Here is a 17,123-nt window from a genome sequence, read left to right as displayed (position 1 = left end):
AACAAGTCTCAGTTTCAACTGTGAAGAGAAGACTTCAAGCCTCAGGTTCTACAGGTCAGGTGTCAGTAAATAAACCACTGCTAATTAAGAAAAAGACACGCCTGGGAATGCCAGTGGACTACAGAAGACTGAAAGAAGATCTTATGGACCAATAAATTAAAATCCTTTGCTGGATCTAGAGACAGCAACTTGTACAAACTCACTGGCTGTACACTGAGGCCTTAAAGCAGAATTATTACAGCATCTTATGAAACAAAAAATGCATATTATGTTTTTTATCAAAGACTGTGGACAACATGCTGGACACGTTCTGGCAAGGCAGTAATTCTGTGTGCAAAGGCTGTCCCACAGACCTTCCAGCTGTGTGGGTGACCCCAGACAGACCTCACCCCTCCATCACACTGCCTGAGGCTGCTGATTACAGTAAGGCACTCATTAGGTTTGATGATACCTTCAGTTCTGAAAGCCATGCATGAATCTTCAAAGCAGTGCACTCCTCCAGATCGGCAATCAATCGGAGAGAGGGAATATTTTTTTACTTTTTCAACTGCAAAGGATTTTACTTAATACAATACTAATAAGTTATGATATTAATAAAATAGCAAGCTTTATTTATTATTATCTTTATTTAAGACCACTCTGAAAATATGCATAAATTCTCTGTTAATCTTTCCTCTATTTTACCAGTTTCTCCAATTACTTTCATTGTAAAGTAATGGACAAGTGCTAACCATAATGTGATTAGCTGCAGTATAATATAAAAATGACCTTAACCTTAAATGACAGCAGTAAAGAGAAAAGCCAAAACATGCTAATGAAAGGAGCAAATAAAATTACTATGTATGAGTGTATTTTTTATTATTTATAAAGGACATATACATATTCATCTTCACTGGTGATCTGATGTGGAAGATAAAATCTGGATTACATCTAGTCCCACAGGCTGACAGTACCAGGGTTCCCTTTGTTCATATTTAAAGAGAAAACATGAGAAATATTTCCACGTGTATCCTAAATGACAAACTACAGCAACTATGCACAATTTATGAATACATATCTTTATTTGAAGACTTTTAATCACAGTAATTGTTGATACAGGATAAAGTAGACTGTGAGGACTGCTATGTTAAAGGTTTCAAAAAGGAATGCATGGCAAAGAGAATTTGTTTATCTAATTCTCAACAACTTCTAGGAAGGTACAGAGGTCAGGCCATGTTGTGGTGCTAATAATGTTAAGGCATGGCTAGCCTGCTAGCACAGCTCTCGACATGTCCAGACTTTACATAGTGATGGTTCTAATTTCTGCCATCAGTCTCATTACACACAATGTGACACATCTCTCTTATTAAACTCAGCATGTGCGTACTGGTGAGACCAGAACTAATCAGTGTTTCATTTTATAGAGAGGTTGTTGCAATCTTTATTTACTTAGGGAGTACTTCTGCGAGTGGGGGTGGGTTCTTTGTAAGATTGCTGATTAAAATCAGCACTGTTAGTGCTGTACTTGTATAAAACCCAAGGATCTTGGTTCTTAGTTTCAGGAATTGTATTAATGAATTTTAAGGTGAGATACTCAGGTTTAAATATAATTCTTAATGACTTTGTAAACCTATTTATTTGTCAAGAAAAGCTGATATACCCTTAGAGTAACACAACTATTATATATTGGCTACAGGAGGCCTATAGCCATGCCTCTGTATTTTTGTAGGCCTATAGCTATAGCTCTGTGTCATTGGGTTATCAGATTTAGTTAAGGATAATCTGACATTTTTCTTGTTCTCCTATTACGCTTGAGAAATTGTAACCACTTTTACGGGATTGTTATATATTACTTGATGTCCACTAGAGGGCACCGGATATCACTAATGATAGGCCTAAAGTCGCCCTTAGGTCAAATTGTATTTTTAATTTTTTTTTTAGTTTCAGTGCCGTTGCCATCGAGTCACGAGTGATAACAAAATATCAGTAATGGTGGAAAAAATCAGAAAAATGAAAAGAATTAGGCACACGAGCTGTTCTGATGGGAAGTTCAGTTATTCAATGCACCTAATACAAATGCTGAATATGGTGTAGTTAATTGTGGTTGGAGTTTATAAGATGATAATATGTATTGAAAGGTCTAACATTTATTAATGGATGGCGACAGAACTGCTTAAATAGTTGGTCGATAATTGTAACTAATGTTATATAACCATACATAAACTGATACAGAGCACAAGTACACGTTTTTCCGACTCAAGCTTTTAGTACGTGTAAAAACAGAATATAAATAAGATTTCAGAGATTGGGGGATGATTGAAGTGCCTGCCCTTCCGTTAGGATCCACCCTCTAGCAGTGAGATCACTGGCATATTTTGCCTTCCTGGATCCACAGAAGTACCAGAGAAATGTTTGCTCTACGTGCATGCTGTACCAGGATAACGGCGTCCCACTTGGCTGAGCTCTTTGTACTGGACACTTAGCGAAGTGAGTTGACAGTTTGTTTCTTTTTCCCTGTTTCATATAGATGCATTATACATGCATCTGCTTATAACGTCATATTCAGTGACCCTTGTTTACGTGTTAAACAACAAAGTGTTAATGCTTTTGCAAGCTGTTCAGCGATCCCGGTTTGTACTCTGCATTGTACCTACCGGCTCCGCAGAGGGTTCTGAAAAAGTTAAAGACTCAAAGAGTCTCGGCGAACTAAGTAAAGCGAGCATAAGTGATTAATACCGCACGCGTGGAAATATCCGTGATCGGGCTGTCAGTCTCCTACAAACCACAGGTGTTTTAATCAGTTACGTTACCTGCATGGTCATGTCCTACCGGTAAAATCCCCCGGGAACAGGAGTTCACGCAGCTATTGGGCAATTTGATATTGTTATCATTTAGGCTTTTGATCATTTATAGTGTAACCAATTTTTATTGTAATTTTCCTTTGACAACTGGTTTGATGAAACATACAAATTCTTCGTGGAGCTGCGCCACGTACCAGGTCCAACGTCCTAGAAGGAATAAATTTCTGTAAAACGTTGAATTGCAACCTTTTTCTCATATTATCAATACTATATTAAATTAACTGGAGCTTGCGTGTGTATTTCACTATATAGTCTACTTATCCTACATACATACCGTTTTTTCTTTCTTTTTTTGTTCGCTCTAAAGCTACGAACAAGGTTACTACTCTTAAAAAGTCTTCAGTGGGATTTTCTCGAGAAATAGATTAAAAAGTACTAAAATTCAGCCATGTGTTTCATACGAGTTTCTAGGCCTATTGTATTCTGTGATAAAGGTGAGAAATACTCTGAGAACTGTATGTAAAAATGAAGTGTTATATCTCCGTGACAGTAGATACTTAGACTTTGACAGTACAACACTGTATTTAAATAGAGATTCAAAATCTCTGAACCCAATAGTGATTCAAAAGTCATATGACCAATACACCTTAAATTGGCACCTATACTTGTCCTGAACTTTTGCTTTAACAGACCAACAACAAATAATTTCAAGGGTCAAAGCTGTTGTGCTACATTGCTATGAGAACAGTTTCAGGAATTCTCTCCATGTACTTGTTACTAAGACATTTCCTCCGTGTTTTCCTGCCAATTAGCCAGTCATAAAACGAACGACCAGACTTTCACATTCTGTATTCTATAACTGTACATTCAGTTTTAACTTTTTGGACTAGGTTACCTAATAATTAATTAATAAATAAACACAAACACACACACACACACACACACACACACACACACACACACACACACACACACACACACACACACATTTATTATAATGATAAATAACAATCATTAATGAAAAGCATTTGGGATGAGTTATTTGCAAATTTGGTAATAGTTAGCAAAGTGCTAGTTCATACTGTAAGGCAAATCCTATCATTCACAGATTGATTACTGTGATTTATAGAAACAAAGGTGTTGGACAACTTTCTCTTCCACCCTCAAAACAGTGGTGTGTTGGTGTTATTTCCACCAAATATTTCAAACAGACAGTAGATTTTGGTAGTGGAGTTAGAATTACTAAAATTCAGGCTATCAGTTGTAGCATCACTCATTTTTGTCTTTTGTTCTTGGTCATCTGAGGTAACTCTCTAACAGGTAATGTTCATTACAGTTAATGTACATTTCTGCCTAAATATTTCACACACTGCATGACAGGCCACTCAAGAAGTAGAGTTTAACAAAGTCAATACAGAAACATCATTTGGAGCTATGCTGGCTGTCATCTGTCAGAAACACTCATTGTTTCAACCACCACTCACTAAATTACAGTATTTTAGCTGCTTTAGGACACTGAGTCTTCCTAACCTTGCAGTCTATAACAGTGGCACACAGGAATTCCAACATTATTTCAGATATAAAGATTTTTATCACAGCATCAGCAATTTCACAGGATGTTTGAGACATGTGTCAGCAGTAACCCCACAGAAGATGAAACTTGAAGATGATGTTTTCCCTCTGGTATGAAGTCTCATTGCATCACACTAACATCCACTACTGTAAATTACCATGATAGTGAATTTAGACCCATCTATATTAGATTATTGGTAATAGAAGTAGTTTTAAGTTACTTCATTTACCATTTGCACCTGTGCTAACTATGAATAGTCTTATCACAGCTTCGGGTCTTTGAGATATGATAGCATCTGGTTAGCATATGGAGATTCTGGGTATATACAGCCCTTGATTCAAATACATCTGGCAAAGCAATTTTGGTGGTGGCTTAGTTCACTCCCATTATATCACAGCTAAGCCAAAATAGTATTTGATTATGACTTTTTTGGTTGTCAGGGCTTTGGACAGGAGTTTCTGATTGAGGACAGATTTACTTTTAGGAACAATAAATCTGTGTTTGTGTGAGACCTTCACAGTAGTACTTGGCTGTGTGAAGGTACTCATGTGTAAATGCCTTTCCTCACCGAGGTGGTACCCATGGAAACCATTGATATGTGCTTTCTTTCTCACAGATCAGGCTTAAGAGGATTCTAGGTCCCACCTCACACTCTGATATTTCATGCTTGCTGAGGAGTATGGTGTGAAATATAAACACTGTCATTGTCTTATGAAAGCCTAACATTGCCATATTTGATAAAATGAAGTACCTGCATGTAGTTCCCACAGTGAACATGCAGTTTAATACCATGCAATTCTGTGGTAATGTAAAACACTTTTTTCTAAACTTTCATCTGACCTGCGAAATTTAAATCAAAGATTTTTTTTTTTTAAATGGACCCAAATTCAAATTAAATTTCTCATTTTGAAGCATCTGTCATTGCACCAAGAGAGGCAGACTTACAAAAATATTATTTTGTTGTTGTTGTTTTTGTTGTTGTACTTAAATACATTTTGAAATGCTAATATTACATTATCAGATTTCATGAAATGTTATCAGCCAGGTTTCTAGTCATGGATTAATGTTAGTCTTTGGATTAAATTGTGGTGCCACTAATAAATCACCACTGGAAATACTGTTTTGCCATAAGTTTAGACTTAATATGGAAACTAGCCCTATATTATCATTCTGTGCTGAATTATTAGCCTACTCTGTAAATGTGTTTATGTGACTTGAATGTTTCAGAATTATAGAAGAAATATTGAGAATAATGGAAGAAGCAATTGAGCCAGAATTGAAATTGTTTCAAACCACCACCTCTTTTCACATGTATGGTATTCATATAGTCTAAAATATAAAAAATATCACACAATATGACACTTTGTTTATGCATGACAAGTTATGCTGTCATTTATGCATGACAAGTTACACAGGCTTTATTACAGCAGTTAAGATTCATAATAACAAAAAACATATTAATTTTTAACTATTATTAAAACTCAGATGTACCACAATGTAAGATGACCATGTTGTAAAACATGGAATAAGACAGAAAATATAGCGAGAGATGTGGCGGTAAAAAAATGAAATTATGTTATGAAACCAAGACTTGGGTTCATGCGCTAGTGCACTGTTGAATGTCAGGAATGAGCCAGGTAACCTGTCTAGACAAGGACCAGCGTTTCCCCTGTTCTAGTTCCTACCCATAACTTGTCACAGCAAAGTGTGCCCTGTCTGTGCGTATGGAGCAAAATATGTTGGCATGCAATGCTTTGTGCAATAACAATTAATCTACCTGGAACTACATCTAACTGAGGGCGATGGGGGGAGGGGGGACTGTCACAATATGTGAAACTATTGCAGTTCAGTTACTTTTCAGTCTTTCTAAAGTAAAAAGCATCTTACGTTGAATCCACTTTATTATTTTTGTTTAAGTGAAATAATCACATTTCTGCAGATATTTGTTCTTTATTTTCTCTGAGATTACTGTTGAAATACCTGGCACGTGTGTTATTAAATTGCAATGTGTAGGGTTTCAAATTTGAGAGAGATTTCAGATACAATTCAAGAGGTTTTTTTTAATGTGCAAGGTTGTACCTATTTATTGATTTATACTGTAACATTGTGAGGATGAATTTCACATTGTAACAAAATATTTAGTATAGTGTAGTATTAACCAAAACAACATTTTGGAGGAGCTTGGAAGTAAATGTGATGAATCTCACAAGGTTGGAAAAGGATACCTAAACACCTGGCTCTTTTAATTGTCCCTAGCCAGGCAGAGAGAGGTTGAGCACCGCTACTGTTTTCCCAAAAAGTAGATATTTTTAAAGGATCAATTTAAGGACATGCCATAGAACCCTTGAACAAGTAATAAAGAACCAAGACACTTTGTTATCTCTATGCTTCTACGTCTACTATAGAAATGGTACACACGAAGGATCAGTATACTGAATTAACTTAATACTGAAATAAAATGCCAATGTAATGAGTTACTATTATAAATATGATCTTGTTTAGCCCAAAACCATCACACAGTACAGTCAACTGGATGCAATGAGGGATCATTTGTAATTTCCACCAAGTAATTATATCACTTCCATTTAGGTTTCCAACAGATGATATGAGAGGCTGATGATCGCTGTGATTAGAAGACGGCAATGGGAGGAACACTTTAACAGCGAACAGATAGTGAAGTAGGAACACTGGCCATGGCTGCCCATCGAATTCGATCTACCAATAACAACAATGCTCTTCCACGCTGCAAGTCTGAGGGAGCACTGATTGATCCAAGTGGGGGAGTGTTGGAATCCACCCTCACTGATGTTAAAGGTTTCCTTCATTTTCCTTGCTAGATGCACATAAAAGTGTAAATACTCTGTTTAGTATGTAAAGACATTTGGTTCATTCCTTTTCATAAAAGTAGGTTACTCTGGTCTTTGTACTGATTTAATGCACTCTTTTTGTAGTGCCCACCCCTAGTGCTTTACGATTGGATGCCACTGCCTCAATTGGATCTGCTAGAGAAGTTATCGCCATTAAGGATTACTGCCCATCAAACTTTACCACCCTCAGGTTTTCCAAGGGAGACTGCCTTTATGTTCTTGATACATCTGGTGGAGAGTGGTGGTATGCTCACAATAACACTGAGATGGGTTACATCCCAGCAGCCTATGTCCAGCCTATCAAACATCAAGACTCTTCATTCTCTGACAGTGGCATGATTGACAGCCTAGGAGATATATCCAAGGATGAGTCCACAGAACAGCGTGGAGAATGGTCAGCGCTCACAAAACCTACATGTCCTCAAAATGGGAATCCCTTTGTAACTAAGCGTATGTCTACCAACCCTTTCCTTGATGTTTCCTTGCAAGGGACAGACAATCAAAACAGTACTAAGAGTTCAACAGGTCCACTTGATTTTGATGCAGTCTCTTCTCCAGATTCAAAAATTAGCAGCATTATTAATGTCAACAATTTTGCAAGTAATATAGTCGACACAAGTGGTTTGAGCCCTACCACTGGGAAAAGTCAAGTTCTTCGGAGGGACAACCCATTTTATAGAAGTAAACGTTGTTACAGCTTGTCAGAACTGTCCATTTTACAGTCTCAGGCTGATCTGTCTCAAGAGTTCTTGACTTTCTTTGGTAGCTTAAAAGCACCAACACCTGAGCAGTTTCAGAATAGAGAAGACTTCAAAAATGCCTGGCTGAATCATCGCAAGTTTACAAGGTCCTGCATTAACCTAGATTCCATAGGACAGAACCCTGGCTGGGGTCAAACTCAACCAATAGAGACCAACATCGTATGTCAGTTGGACAGCTCAGGCGGTACTGTCCAATTACCTGACACTAGCATCAGTATCCATGTGCCTGAGGGTCATGTTGCACCAGATGACACTCAACAAATATCTTTGAAGGCCTTACTGGATCCACCACTGGAGCTGAATAATGACAAATGTTCTACTGTGAGCCCCGTGGTGGAAGTGAAACTCAGTAATCTAGAAACCAAAACCAATATAACTTTAGAGATGAAAGTGTCTGTTGTAGTAAAGATGGACAGTCGACAGATAGCGAAAGTAATTTGTGTCCGGAGTGACTGCAAGGAGGGACCTTATGTTCCAATTCCTCATGCCGGTATGTATGGAGATACAGTCCAAGTATTTTTGGACAATTTAGAACCATGCATGTATGTGTCTGTTATTGCTCAGGCTCAAGCTGTAGCTCCATTCACTACAATTTGGGAGCATGTTGTAAAGAAGGTTACACTGGGGGTATATGGTCCCAAACATATCCATCCATCTTTTAAGACAGTGGTTGCCATCTTTGGCCATGACTGTGCCCCAAAAACATTATTAGTAAGTGAGGTTAAAAAGATGACACACTGTAGTCCATCAGTAGCCCTTCAGCTCTGGGGAAAACATCAGTTTGTCTTGTCAAAGCCTCAGGATCTTCAAGTTGGTGTGTATTCTAACATCTCAAACTATGAAGTGAAGGCCAGTGAACAAGAGAGAGTAGTGAGGGGTTTTCAGCTCAAACTTGGGAAGGTGTCTCGTCTGATCTACTTGATATCTGCCCGTGATACAGGGAACCTCTCAGACTTCACACTACGAGTTCAGGTCAAAGATGACCAGGAGTGTGTTCTCGCCCAATTCTGTGTTCAGACACCCCCACCTCCACCAAAGGCTGCAACAGGGACCTCTGTGCCGAGGCGCTTCTTGAAGAAAAAGGAAGTAAACAAAATTGTGCTTTCTCCTCTTTTGGCAACCACAAAGTACCCCTTGTTTCAGGATCGACCAATCAACAACCTAAAATTTGGGAAGCTGCTGAAAACTGTAGTTAGACACAACAAGAACCAATATTTGCTGGAGTATCTGAAAGGAGATGTGATGGCACTTTTGAGTGAGGAAAAACTCAAACTTAAGGGGCATCTTTGGACTAAGGAATGGTACATTGGGTACTATCATGGCAGAATAGGGCTGGTACATGCAAAAAATATTCTTATAATGGGAAAGGTCAAACCAGTTAATTTCAAGGGGGCTGACCTAACCTCAGCTATCCTCTTGGACCAGATCATAAAGCCTTGCAGATGTCTGACATACATCTATGCCTCTGTGAGGAGTACTTTGATGGAAAACCTGGGAAGCTGGAGAGCGTTTGCTGATGCCTTGGGCTATGTGAACCTTCCTCTGACACACTTTTGTCGAACAGAGCCAGACAGTGAGCCTGAAAAAGTGGCCTGTGTTCTGGAGAAGTTTAAGGAAGATTGCAACACAGCCGAGGGAAAGGAGAGGAAGTCCTTCCAAAAGGAGCTCATGATGGTATGTACTAATTAAACACTTTTAAAGTGCTTGTTCATTGTGAAGTCAACATATTATCTGATATCATTAAAAACAAAATGTTGTGAAATATGGTAAATGTAATCATAATATGGTAAATTATGATTAAAATAGCTAATTTCAGTACATATATAAGATCAGTGTGATTGAGACCATCACTCAGGAAGCTGAATGTGTTTTCTGGCTGTTGTGCCAGCTCTTTGATTTGGCAGCAAGGGCATGTTTGTTACCTGAAAGCCCTTATGACATGGAGAGGTAGATCTAATCATACTTTCAGATTTTTTTTGTTAAACACTCCTCATATGGTTGTATGTGGTTGTACTTAGAGTGACAATAAAGGTTTGTCGTGTTCCCTGTGATACTAGCCACAGTAGCTCAGCACGCTTTGTATGAAGCTTTGGACTTAGTGTGATCATTATCCCCTCTAAAACCAAAATATTCCCAAACTACAGCTGTACACCTAAATCATTGCTGCTCTTAATCTGGCAGCACTCATTTTTCCCAGGCTATCAGATAGCATGTTTAGCTAGGTTGCCTTGTGTGTTCTGTTCACTTCTCTACCTCATTCTATCTCCAGGCTAATTGCATCATATGTGGATAGTATGCAGTGTGAACAGTTCACGCTGTTGTGTGAAAGTAATGCAGTTTAAGTGGGGCAGTTATTCGTGATGTAATGTGTTAGTCACAAAAATTTGTATCGCCAGAAAAAGAAAAATATGATTAATTATGTAGACCTATTGCAATTTGTGTTTTTATGAAGGAAAATATTTGGGATTTTAGATACAAAAGAACAATGAAAAATTAGCTGTTATATCGACCCCTGTCTTTAATTATATTTTTAAACTGTGAAACCTTTTATATAAGTAATTCAAGCGTTAATTAAAGCAAGCCATATTGTAAATACAGACCACCCACAGTCATAATTAATTTAAATCACACATGTTGGAAGATAATACACTAGTGTTGTGCTTTATGCTATCTTTTAAAGTGGCAGAAGAACAGATTATGACTGAGGTTACTGGTATGCTAAATTCAGCCTAATTTAGATTAAAATATAAAACTAAATGTAAATACTTTTTAAAAATGTAATTTTCTTTATTATTATTATTATTATTATTATTATTATTATTATTATTATTTTAAGTTGTTTTGTCTATTATTGTTTTATAAGCTATGGTAGAAAGCTTCTGATATTGACAAGTATCAGACTGTGGATATCCACTGTACCCACATCTTAACTGGCCATCAGTTTCAAAAGGCTTTTTTTTTTTGTTTTTCCACTGAGAATTCATTTACATTACAAATGTATTCTATAATGCAACAATTTGAAAAAGAGTGAAAATAGAAAATATCTAGATTTTTCATTTCCAATGTTTTAGTTCAACATTATACCATTATAACAGTAGATATTATTGTATTTTAAAAAATTACTTCATGCAGTCTGATTCATGAACTGAGAAGTTTTCTCTCATGAATTCAATGAGGGAAGGAACAATGAGGGGAAATTTTGATCCTCCAAACTCTCTGCCTAATACAAACAGACAAATTCTATAACAGAGGCCCCTGTCTTTGTCCTTGGGGTCCTTTTGTCCTTTTGTTCAGTTTTATGTCCTCATATAGGTCCCCCAGATATTCTGCTTTACATAGCCCTGCTTTATAAAAACTTGGATTCTGTTTTGTTCCTTCTGCACTATGTGAAGCAGACCTGTTTCTAGAACTTGGAAGTAACCTGTGGTTCCACATGAACCTGAAAGAGGATGTTTTCTAAGGAAAAAGGTGTTTTTGATAGGCACATTTATTTTAGAGATGTTACTCTTTAATGTAGGTACACCCTTATACTCAAAATTATTTACAGTATTTGTGCTGTTGGTATAATGGCAGATTGAGGCATCTTGGGTTTCTACATTAAGTGGCAATGATTACAAGAGAACAAAGAAAACATGTAGGCCTACAGCTGGTATATCTGTTGTCGGGCTGAACTGAAAGGGACTCATCAGCTAACCTATACATCCAAAATCTCATCTATACAGTTTCACAATAAAAACTAACAGTGTTAATAAAGCCACATTAAGGTGACTAATGCATCCAACTTGACTTGTGTTTGGCGAGGCCTTGTGCCAAAAGAAACTGGTTCACATTATTTGTGACATTGCACATTAAAAGCAAACCAGTATAAACTCACCTCACCTCAAAGAAACAGAACAAACAATGATTTTGTAGATGTATATAGTATATTGGGAAGTTAGTCAAACCAGTGTTTTATGTGGCAAGAGCCTGCATGCCGAAATTGAAGTGTAAGTCATGAGAATTGCCTTAGAGGTTTTCTATGGCTTAAGACACCATGAACTTAAGATTGTCTGGGTTTGAAAACTGTGGCATTACAGCCCTTTTTTCACTGTTTACAATGAGCCATTGTGCCTTGTTATACGTGGTCACATATCCATTCAACTTTAAGGCTGTTGGTTTTATAGCCTGATGTAGTGGGAGGTGCTCATGCCAGCATCCTCACAACATTTGTCCATAGTGCCTATTTCCCTGCCAATTTCCCAAAGGAGAGGAGTTGTTGTTGTTTTTGTTTAAATAATGATGTGCATGTTGCAATGAAAATTTGTTTTCAAGGAACAGACTTTGTTTATGAATAGAATAACTGAGTCATTCACACTGTGTATTACAGTAAGTCTCTCAAATTAGAAAATAAGTTATGCTGCTTGCTTTGTGTAACCATATAAATATTATAACCATTATTATAAATTAACAGCAATAGTAAATGGGTTTGACATTCATGCATTCAATAAGTCAAAATCATGTACCCCAGATATTTACCATTGGCTTATTGTACTCCTTTTAAGACAAATAGTTATGATTTAAAAGGAAAATTATGGAGGAAGGGTAAAATGATAAACAAGGACAGTGTAATTGATGCAAAAGCACCAAAGCTATTTCAGAATTACAGCGCCAGAGTATAATTTAATTTTTACTGTAAACGTGAATGAGCTTTACATGCTAGGATCATAATGTGCATCTGTCATGGTACGGCCCCTCCCCCCTCAAATGTATGTGTGCGTACATGTGTGTGTACGTGCGTGTCTGTGTGTATTCGTACTGCCACGCCCTCTTGTGCTGTGCACCTGATCCTTGTTGTGTGTAATTGTCATGAGTGTATATGTCTTGTGTTGTATCCTCAAGGTTGTCGGTGTTTAACCCATGTAGTGTGTTTGTGTGTGTTGAGTTGTGCTTATGATTAAAACGTATATTCTGTTTAACGTGCCTCGTCCCTGCATCCTCCTTAACCGGTTAAACGTCACAGTGTCACCTCTAAAAATTCAAACTTTGCCTCCCAAAGTGCATGATATGTTGTATTTTGGTCACTGAATAATACTCTTAAATGGCTCTTGAATGTTTGTGAATAATAGTCACATGGCTTGAATTTCAAGCCAAGTCCATGGGAGAAACTTGGAGCCTCATCAGTAGGACCAGAACGGACTAATTAGTGATTAGTTTTCTGTTCTGTATTGGCGGAAGACAGGGGAAGGCCAGACGTTGTCTCTCTGCAGAGAATCTTGCCTCGACAGATGTTTCCTTTTCATTGTTCACCTCTGAACAGAAGAGCTGTAAACGGTGCCGGAGGTTCCGCTCATCTAATTTCCACCTCTATACTTTGGATCGGACCAATAAAAAAACATACACAGCCATTCCAAGCTTTTATAAGTTCCTAGAGATTACCCTTTTCGCTGGAGGGACATGCTTATATCATTGTGAAGCTGTGTTCTCACAGGAACTCGACTGGTGAGATATCCCGTAACTGCAGGGGCCAGACCATTTTCCTTATTACACCATGCTATTTTTGTATTGTTATGCTATTATATAGTAAAGTTCAGCCTGGTTATTCTCAGTCAAGAGAATCAATGAGTCCATTGCTTGCTTAGTGCATGTGGTTATGTATTAAACTATTGTAATGATTCTGTTCCAGCATAATATATACCTTAAACCTTAAACCTTTACACCTCTTTAATAAACCTTAAACCTTAAACCTTAACACCTCTTTAACAATTAGTGATCAAAAAGTATCCAATATTGCTTATGTTGACTTTGAAAGGAATCTCTCATTTTGGTCACATTTTCAGCACTAGAAAATTGTTCTAAATGGAACCTGACAGGGTGACTCTGAAAATGAAGAGATGAACTCCACACACCAAAGGATGCCTGTAAACAAATACCAGAACAGGCATTCTACATTAACAGTTAGCATGCCATACTCTACATAGCCTCATGCTATCTCATACTCCACCTGGCCTCATGCTATCTCATACTCTACCTAGTCTCATGCCATCTTACTTTGTCTGGATTTTATGTTTAGCAGCTCTTCTGGAATATCAGATCCTCCTTGAGTTGTTTCCTCTCATGTCATGCATTCCAGTCCTGGGAACTGGAATCAAAGATTAGACAGTTCAGGGAATGTTTGTGTGTGTGTGTGTGTGTGTGTGTGTGTGTGTGTGTGTGTGTGTGTGTGTGTGTGATTGTGTTAATTAATTGATATTTGCAAAAAGATTAGATTTGCTTTAAATTCCAGGATGCTTGTTTTCACTCTCTGGAGACCTGCAACACTACCAGTAAGTGGCAGTTCTTTTGCCATGGCATAACAGTAGCTGTTGGGTGGAGAAGTGTCAGGCTGTTTAAACCAAACAGAAACCCCGGCCTTCCCCAACATGCTGGCCGGATGTTCCTCCTTCCCCGTTTTTTCCTGTTTAAATGGACCTTTGGCACATTGTATTCTTAATAACACAGACTTCCCTCACTCCCCTGCCTATCTGTAAGCCCATCAATGAACACAGCACTCTAATCTCTCAGGGCCCTGATTGGTCCTGCTCTCTAAGGACTTGGGGCACAGAGGTGAAGACTGTACCATGCCAACAAACAAATGAACACGCATACACACAAATGCACACACAAAACTACAGACATGAACACATATCCACACACAATCATAAAAACAAACACAGACATACACGTATACTTTCTCCCAATAGATTTCATTTCAGATGTTGTATTTATACTCTTTACCAGTTATGTAATGTGACACAATAAGCAATGTGACATGAATTGTTCTTCTTTGATATATTCAGTGCTATTGCTGGAATTAGTGCTTTTGGTGTTTGTCAACTGGTCTATATAAAGACCTTTGTCTTATGTGTGCTGTTTAGAGGCTTCAGTGTGGATGCATGAATGAATATCTACAGAGCATGTTCCATTCTTATGCTGCTACTCACTCTTTCTCTGATGTATTTGAAAACTACGGCATGTCCCAACATGCACCACAGTTTAAAAAAAAAATTACTGCTCGCTATAATATACTAGTTGCAACACAATATAATAAAGCATGTATTTAACATTCAGACTTGTGTTCACAATATAGAATTGAAGTCAAAATAGTTATTTCAGATCACACAACTATCCCAAATCATGGCCTTCTGTGCAGTGTATAGCCACATTTATAGACTCTTATAGAATCACTACTGTGGCATTACTGCAGCTAAGCATGTAAACCTGTGTTTCTCTGCCAATGGAAGGCCCTCCTGAAGATGGACTGCCAGGGTCTTGTGGCACGGCTGGTCCAGGACTTTGCCCTGTTGACCACGGCAGTGGAGCTGGCAAGTCGTTGGAGGGAGCTTGCCGAGAAACTGGCCCGGATGCCTCGTCGGCAGATGGACGCCTACGAGGCCCCTCATCGTGATGAAGATGGCATGGTGGACAGCGAGGTGCAGCCTCTGAGGCAAAATCCTTCTCACCCACACTCAGACCTGAAGGACCTTATGTAGTTGTGCACATAGTATTGTCAGAAACCATCCTGACCTCTGAGCATATTTAATGGATATAATAGAAATTTCCCACTGTAATACTGAGAGATTTTGTGTGAAACATGTAACATGACATGTCAAATTCACTCTATAAATGACCATATCTGAGAGTCAGAAAAGCATTAATGTTGCTGTGTCTTGTTTGCAACTGATCCCATCTTCATTCTGTGCTTCCTCCTTCAGGCCATGTGGAAGCCAGCGTATGACTTCCTGTTAACATGGGCAGCTCAGATTGGGGACAGTTACATGGATGTTCTCCAGGAACTACACCTGGGCCTGGATAAAATGAAAAACCCTATCACCAAGCGCTGGAGACACCTGACAGGAGCCCTCATTCTCGTCAACTGCTTGGACCTCTTACGGAGCTCCACCTTCAGCCCTGCCCCACAAGATGATAAAGCCATATAGACCCAGTGTTTTAGAGGTCAGTTTTGTCAGTAATACATGCCTACTGAGAAGCACTGGGATTAAAACAATCTACTGGTCATAAAATGAGTGATTAAAGGTGTTTAAGGCAAATACCTTGTTCCATGTGTTTTTTTGTTTTGTTTTGTTTTTTTAATAAAATAGGTTTAGTGAGAATAGCAAACTACTGATGGTTTACTTCAAATGTGTTAAAATGTATCTAACACAAGGACTTAAAAATGGCTACATAGTAAGCAATCGCTTCAAAAGTTTTTTGAATATGACAGAAACAAGCAGTTTGAAGGTTAGGGTTAGGGTTTCCTCTATACATTGTACTACATGAGCTCTGCCATGTCTAAGGCTAATACACATTAGTGTGGGGTCTGCATGCTCCTTATAATTTCAGTGACTTGAATCCAACATGACTGAGGCAGCATTTTTTTCTGTCCCAGTTGACTGAACATGTTTTATTCAGGTCTGTTTAAAAAAAGGACTGTGGCTTTACGTTTTACATAGTGGTTTCAGTCCAAGCTGTTCTCTGAATTGCGTGACCTCCGCTCTCTTCTGCCTTCACTCAAGACGTTTACTTTAAGACTCTTTATCTTGAGCTGTGAGCCTTCTCCCACTAAAACCCAGCAATGCGTCACAGTGTTAAAAGTGTTTGTACAGGCTCTTAGGTTTTTGCACAGTTTGTACAGAATATTTTCATGTCATATTCATATCACTTTGGTGTTCTTAAAAGGAGTTAAAAAAAAGTAACAGGTCTGAAATTTGTCAGATGCTGGATGTTATGTGAGGCCCCTAACATAGTATGCTGTATGTGAGAGAGAGAGAGAGAGAGAGAGAGAGAGAGAGAGAGAGAGAGAGAGAGAGAGAGAGAGAGAGAGAGAGAGAGAGAGAGAGAGAGAGAGAGAGAGAGAGAGAGAGAGAGAGAGAGAGAGAGAGAGAGATACAAATGCTGTTAAATTAAAAGAAAAAACAAAACACTCATTGGTAAAAAAAATGCATTTTGAGATGGCAATGTTATTTGCCATTATTATTATATGAAATAATCTTTATTTGTTATGTGTAATGCACTATGCTTGCTCATTTGTCTGTTTTTCTGTAATGGCATCCAAAGGATTCCCCAAAGCATTGTGTCTGTAACTTAATTGTTGACGTTCCTTTACTTAGTTGGTAAATGTTGTACT

At 38.1% G+C, this 17,123-nt stretch overlaps 1 protein-coding gene across 1 annotated transcript; it reads left to right on the top strand.

Annotated features, from left to right (window-relative positions):
- The first annotated feature begins 2,389 nt into the window (after positions 1-2,389).
- Positions 2,390-16,819, top strand: sh3bp4 (SH3-domain binding protein 4). Its single transcript, XM_027010049.2, has 5 exons — positions 2,390-2,466; positions 6,943-7,167; positions 7,305-9,655; positions 15,241-15,429; positions 15,712-16,819. Exons 2-5 carry the CDS (start codon positions 7,047-7,049, stop codon positions 15,934-15,936), a joined length of 2,886 nt encoding a protein of 961 aa, XP_026865850.2. The 5' UTR covers positions 2,390-2,466; positions 6,943-7,046; the 3' UTR covers positions 15,937-16,819.
- The last annotated feature ends 304 nt before the right edge of the window (positions 16,820-17,123 follow it).

This window comes from Electrophorus electricus, chromosome 25 (assembly GCF_013358815.1).
Source record: "Electrophorus electricus isolate fEleEle1 chromosome 25, fEleEle1.pri, whole genome shotgun sequence".
Lineage (NCBI taxonomy): Eukaryota > Metazoa > Chordata > Actinopteri > Gymnotiformes > Gymnotidae > Electrophorus > Electrophorus electricus.
The sequence above is the reverse complement of the archived record's forward strand: the minus strand, read 5'-3'. Positions and strand labels throughout refer to the sequence as shown.

Bases quoted from the DNA above. Each gene is read 5' to 3' on its own strand.
- sh3bp4 (XM_027010049.2), top strand. From the start codon at position 7,047: ATGGCTGCCCATCGAATTCGATCTACCAATAACAACAATGCTCTTCCA. The intron at 7,168-7,304 runs GTTTCCTTCATT...CTCTTTTTGTAG, and splicing joins CACCCTCACTGATGTTAAAG to TGCCCACCCCTAGTGCTTTA. The intron at 9,656-15,240 runs GTATGTACTAAT...TGCCAATGGAAG, and splicing joins TCCAAAAGGAGCTCATGATG to GCCCTCCTGAAGATGGACTG.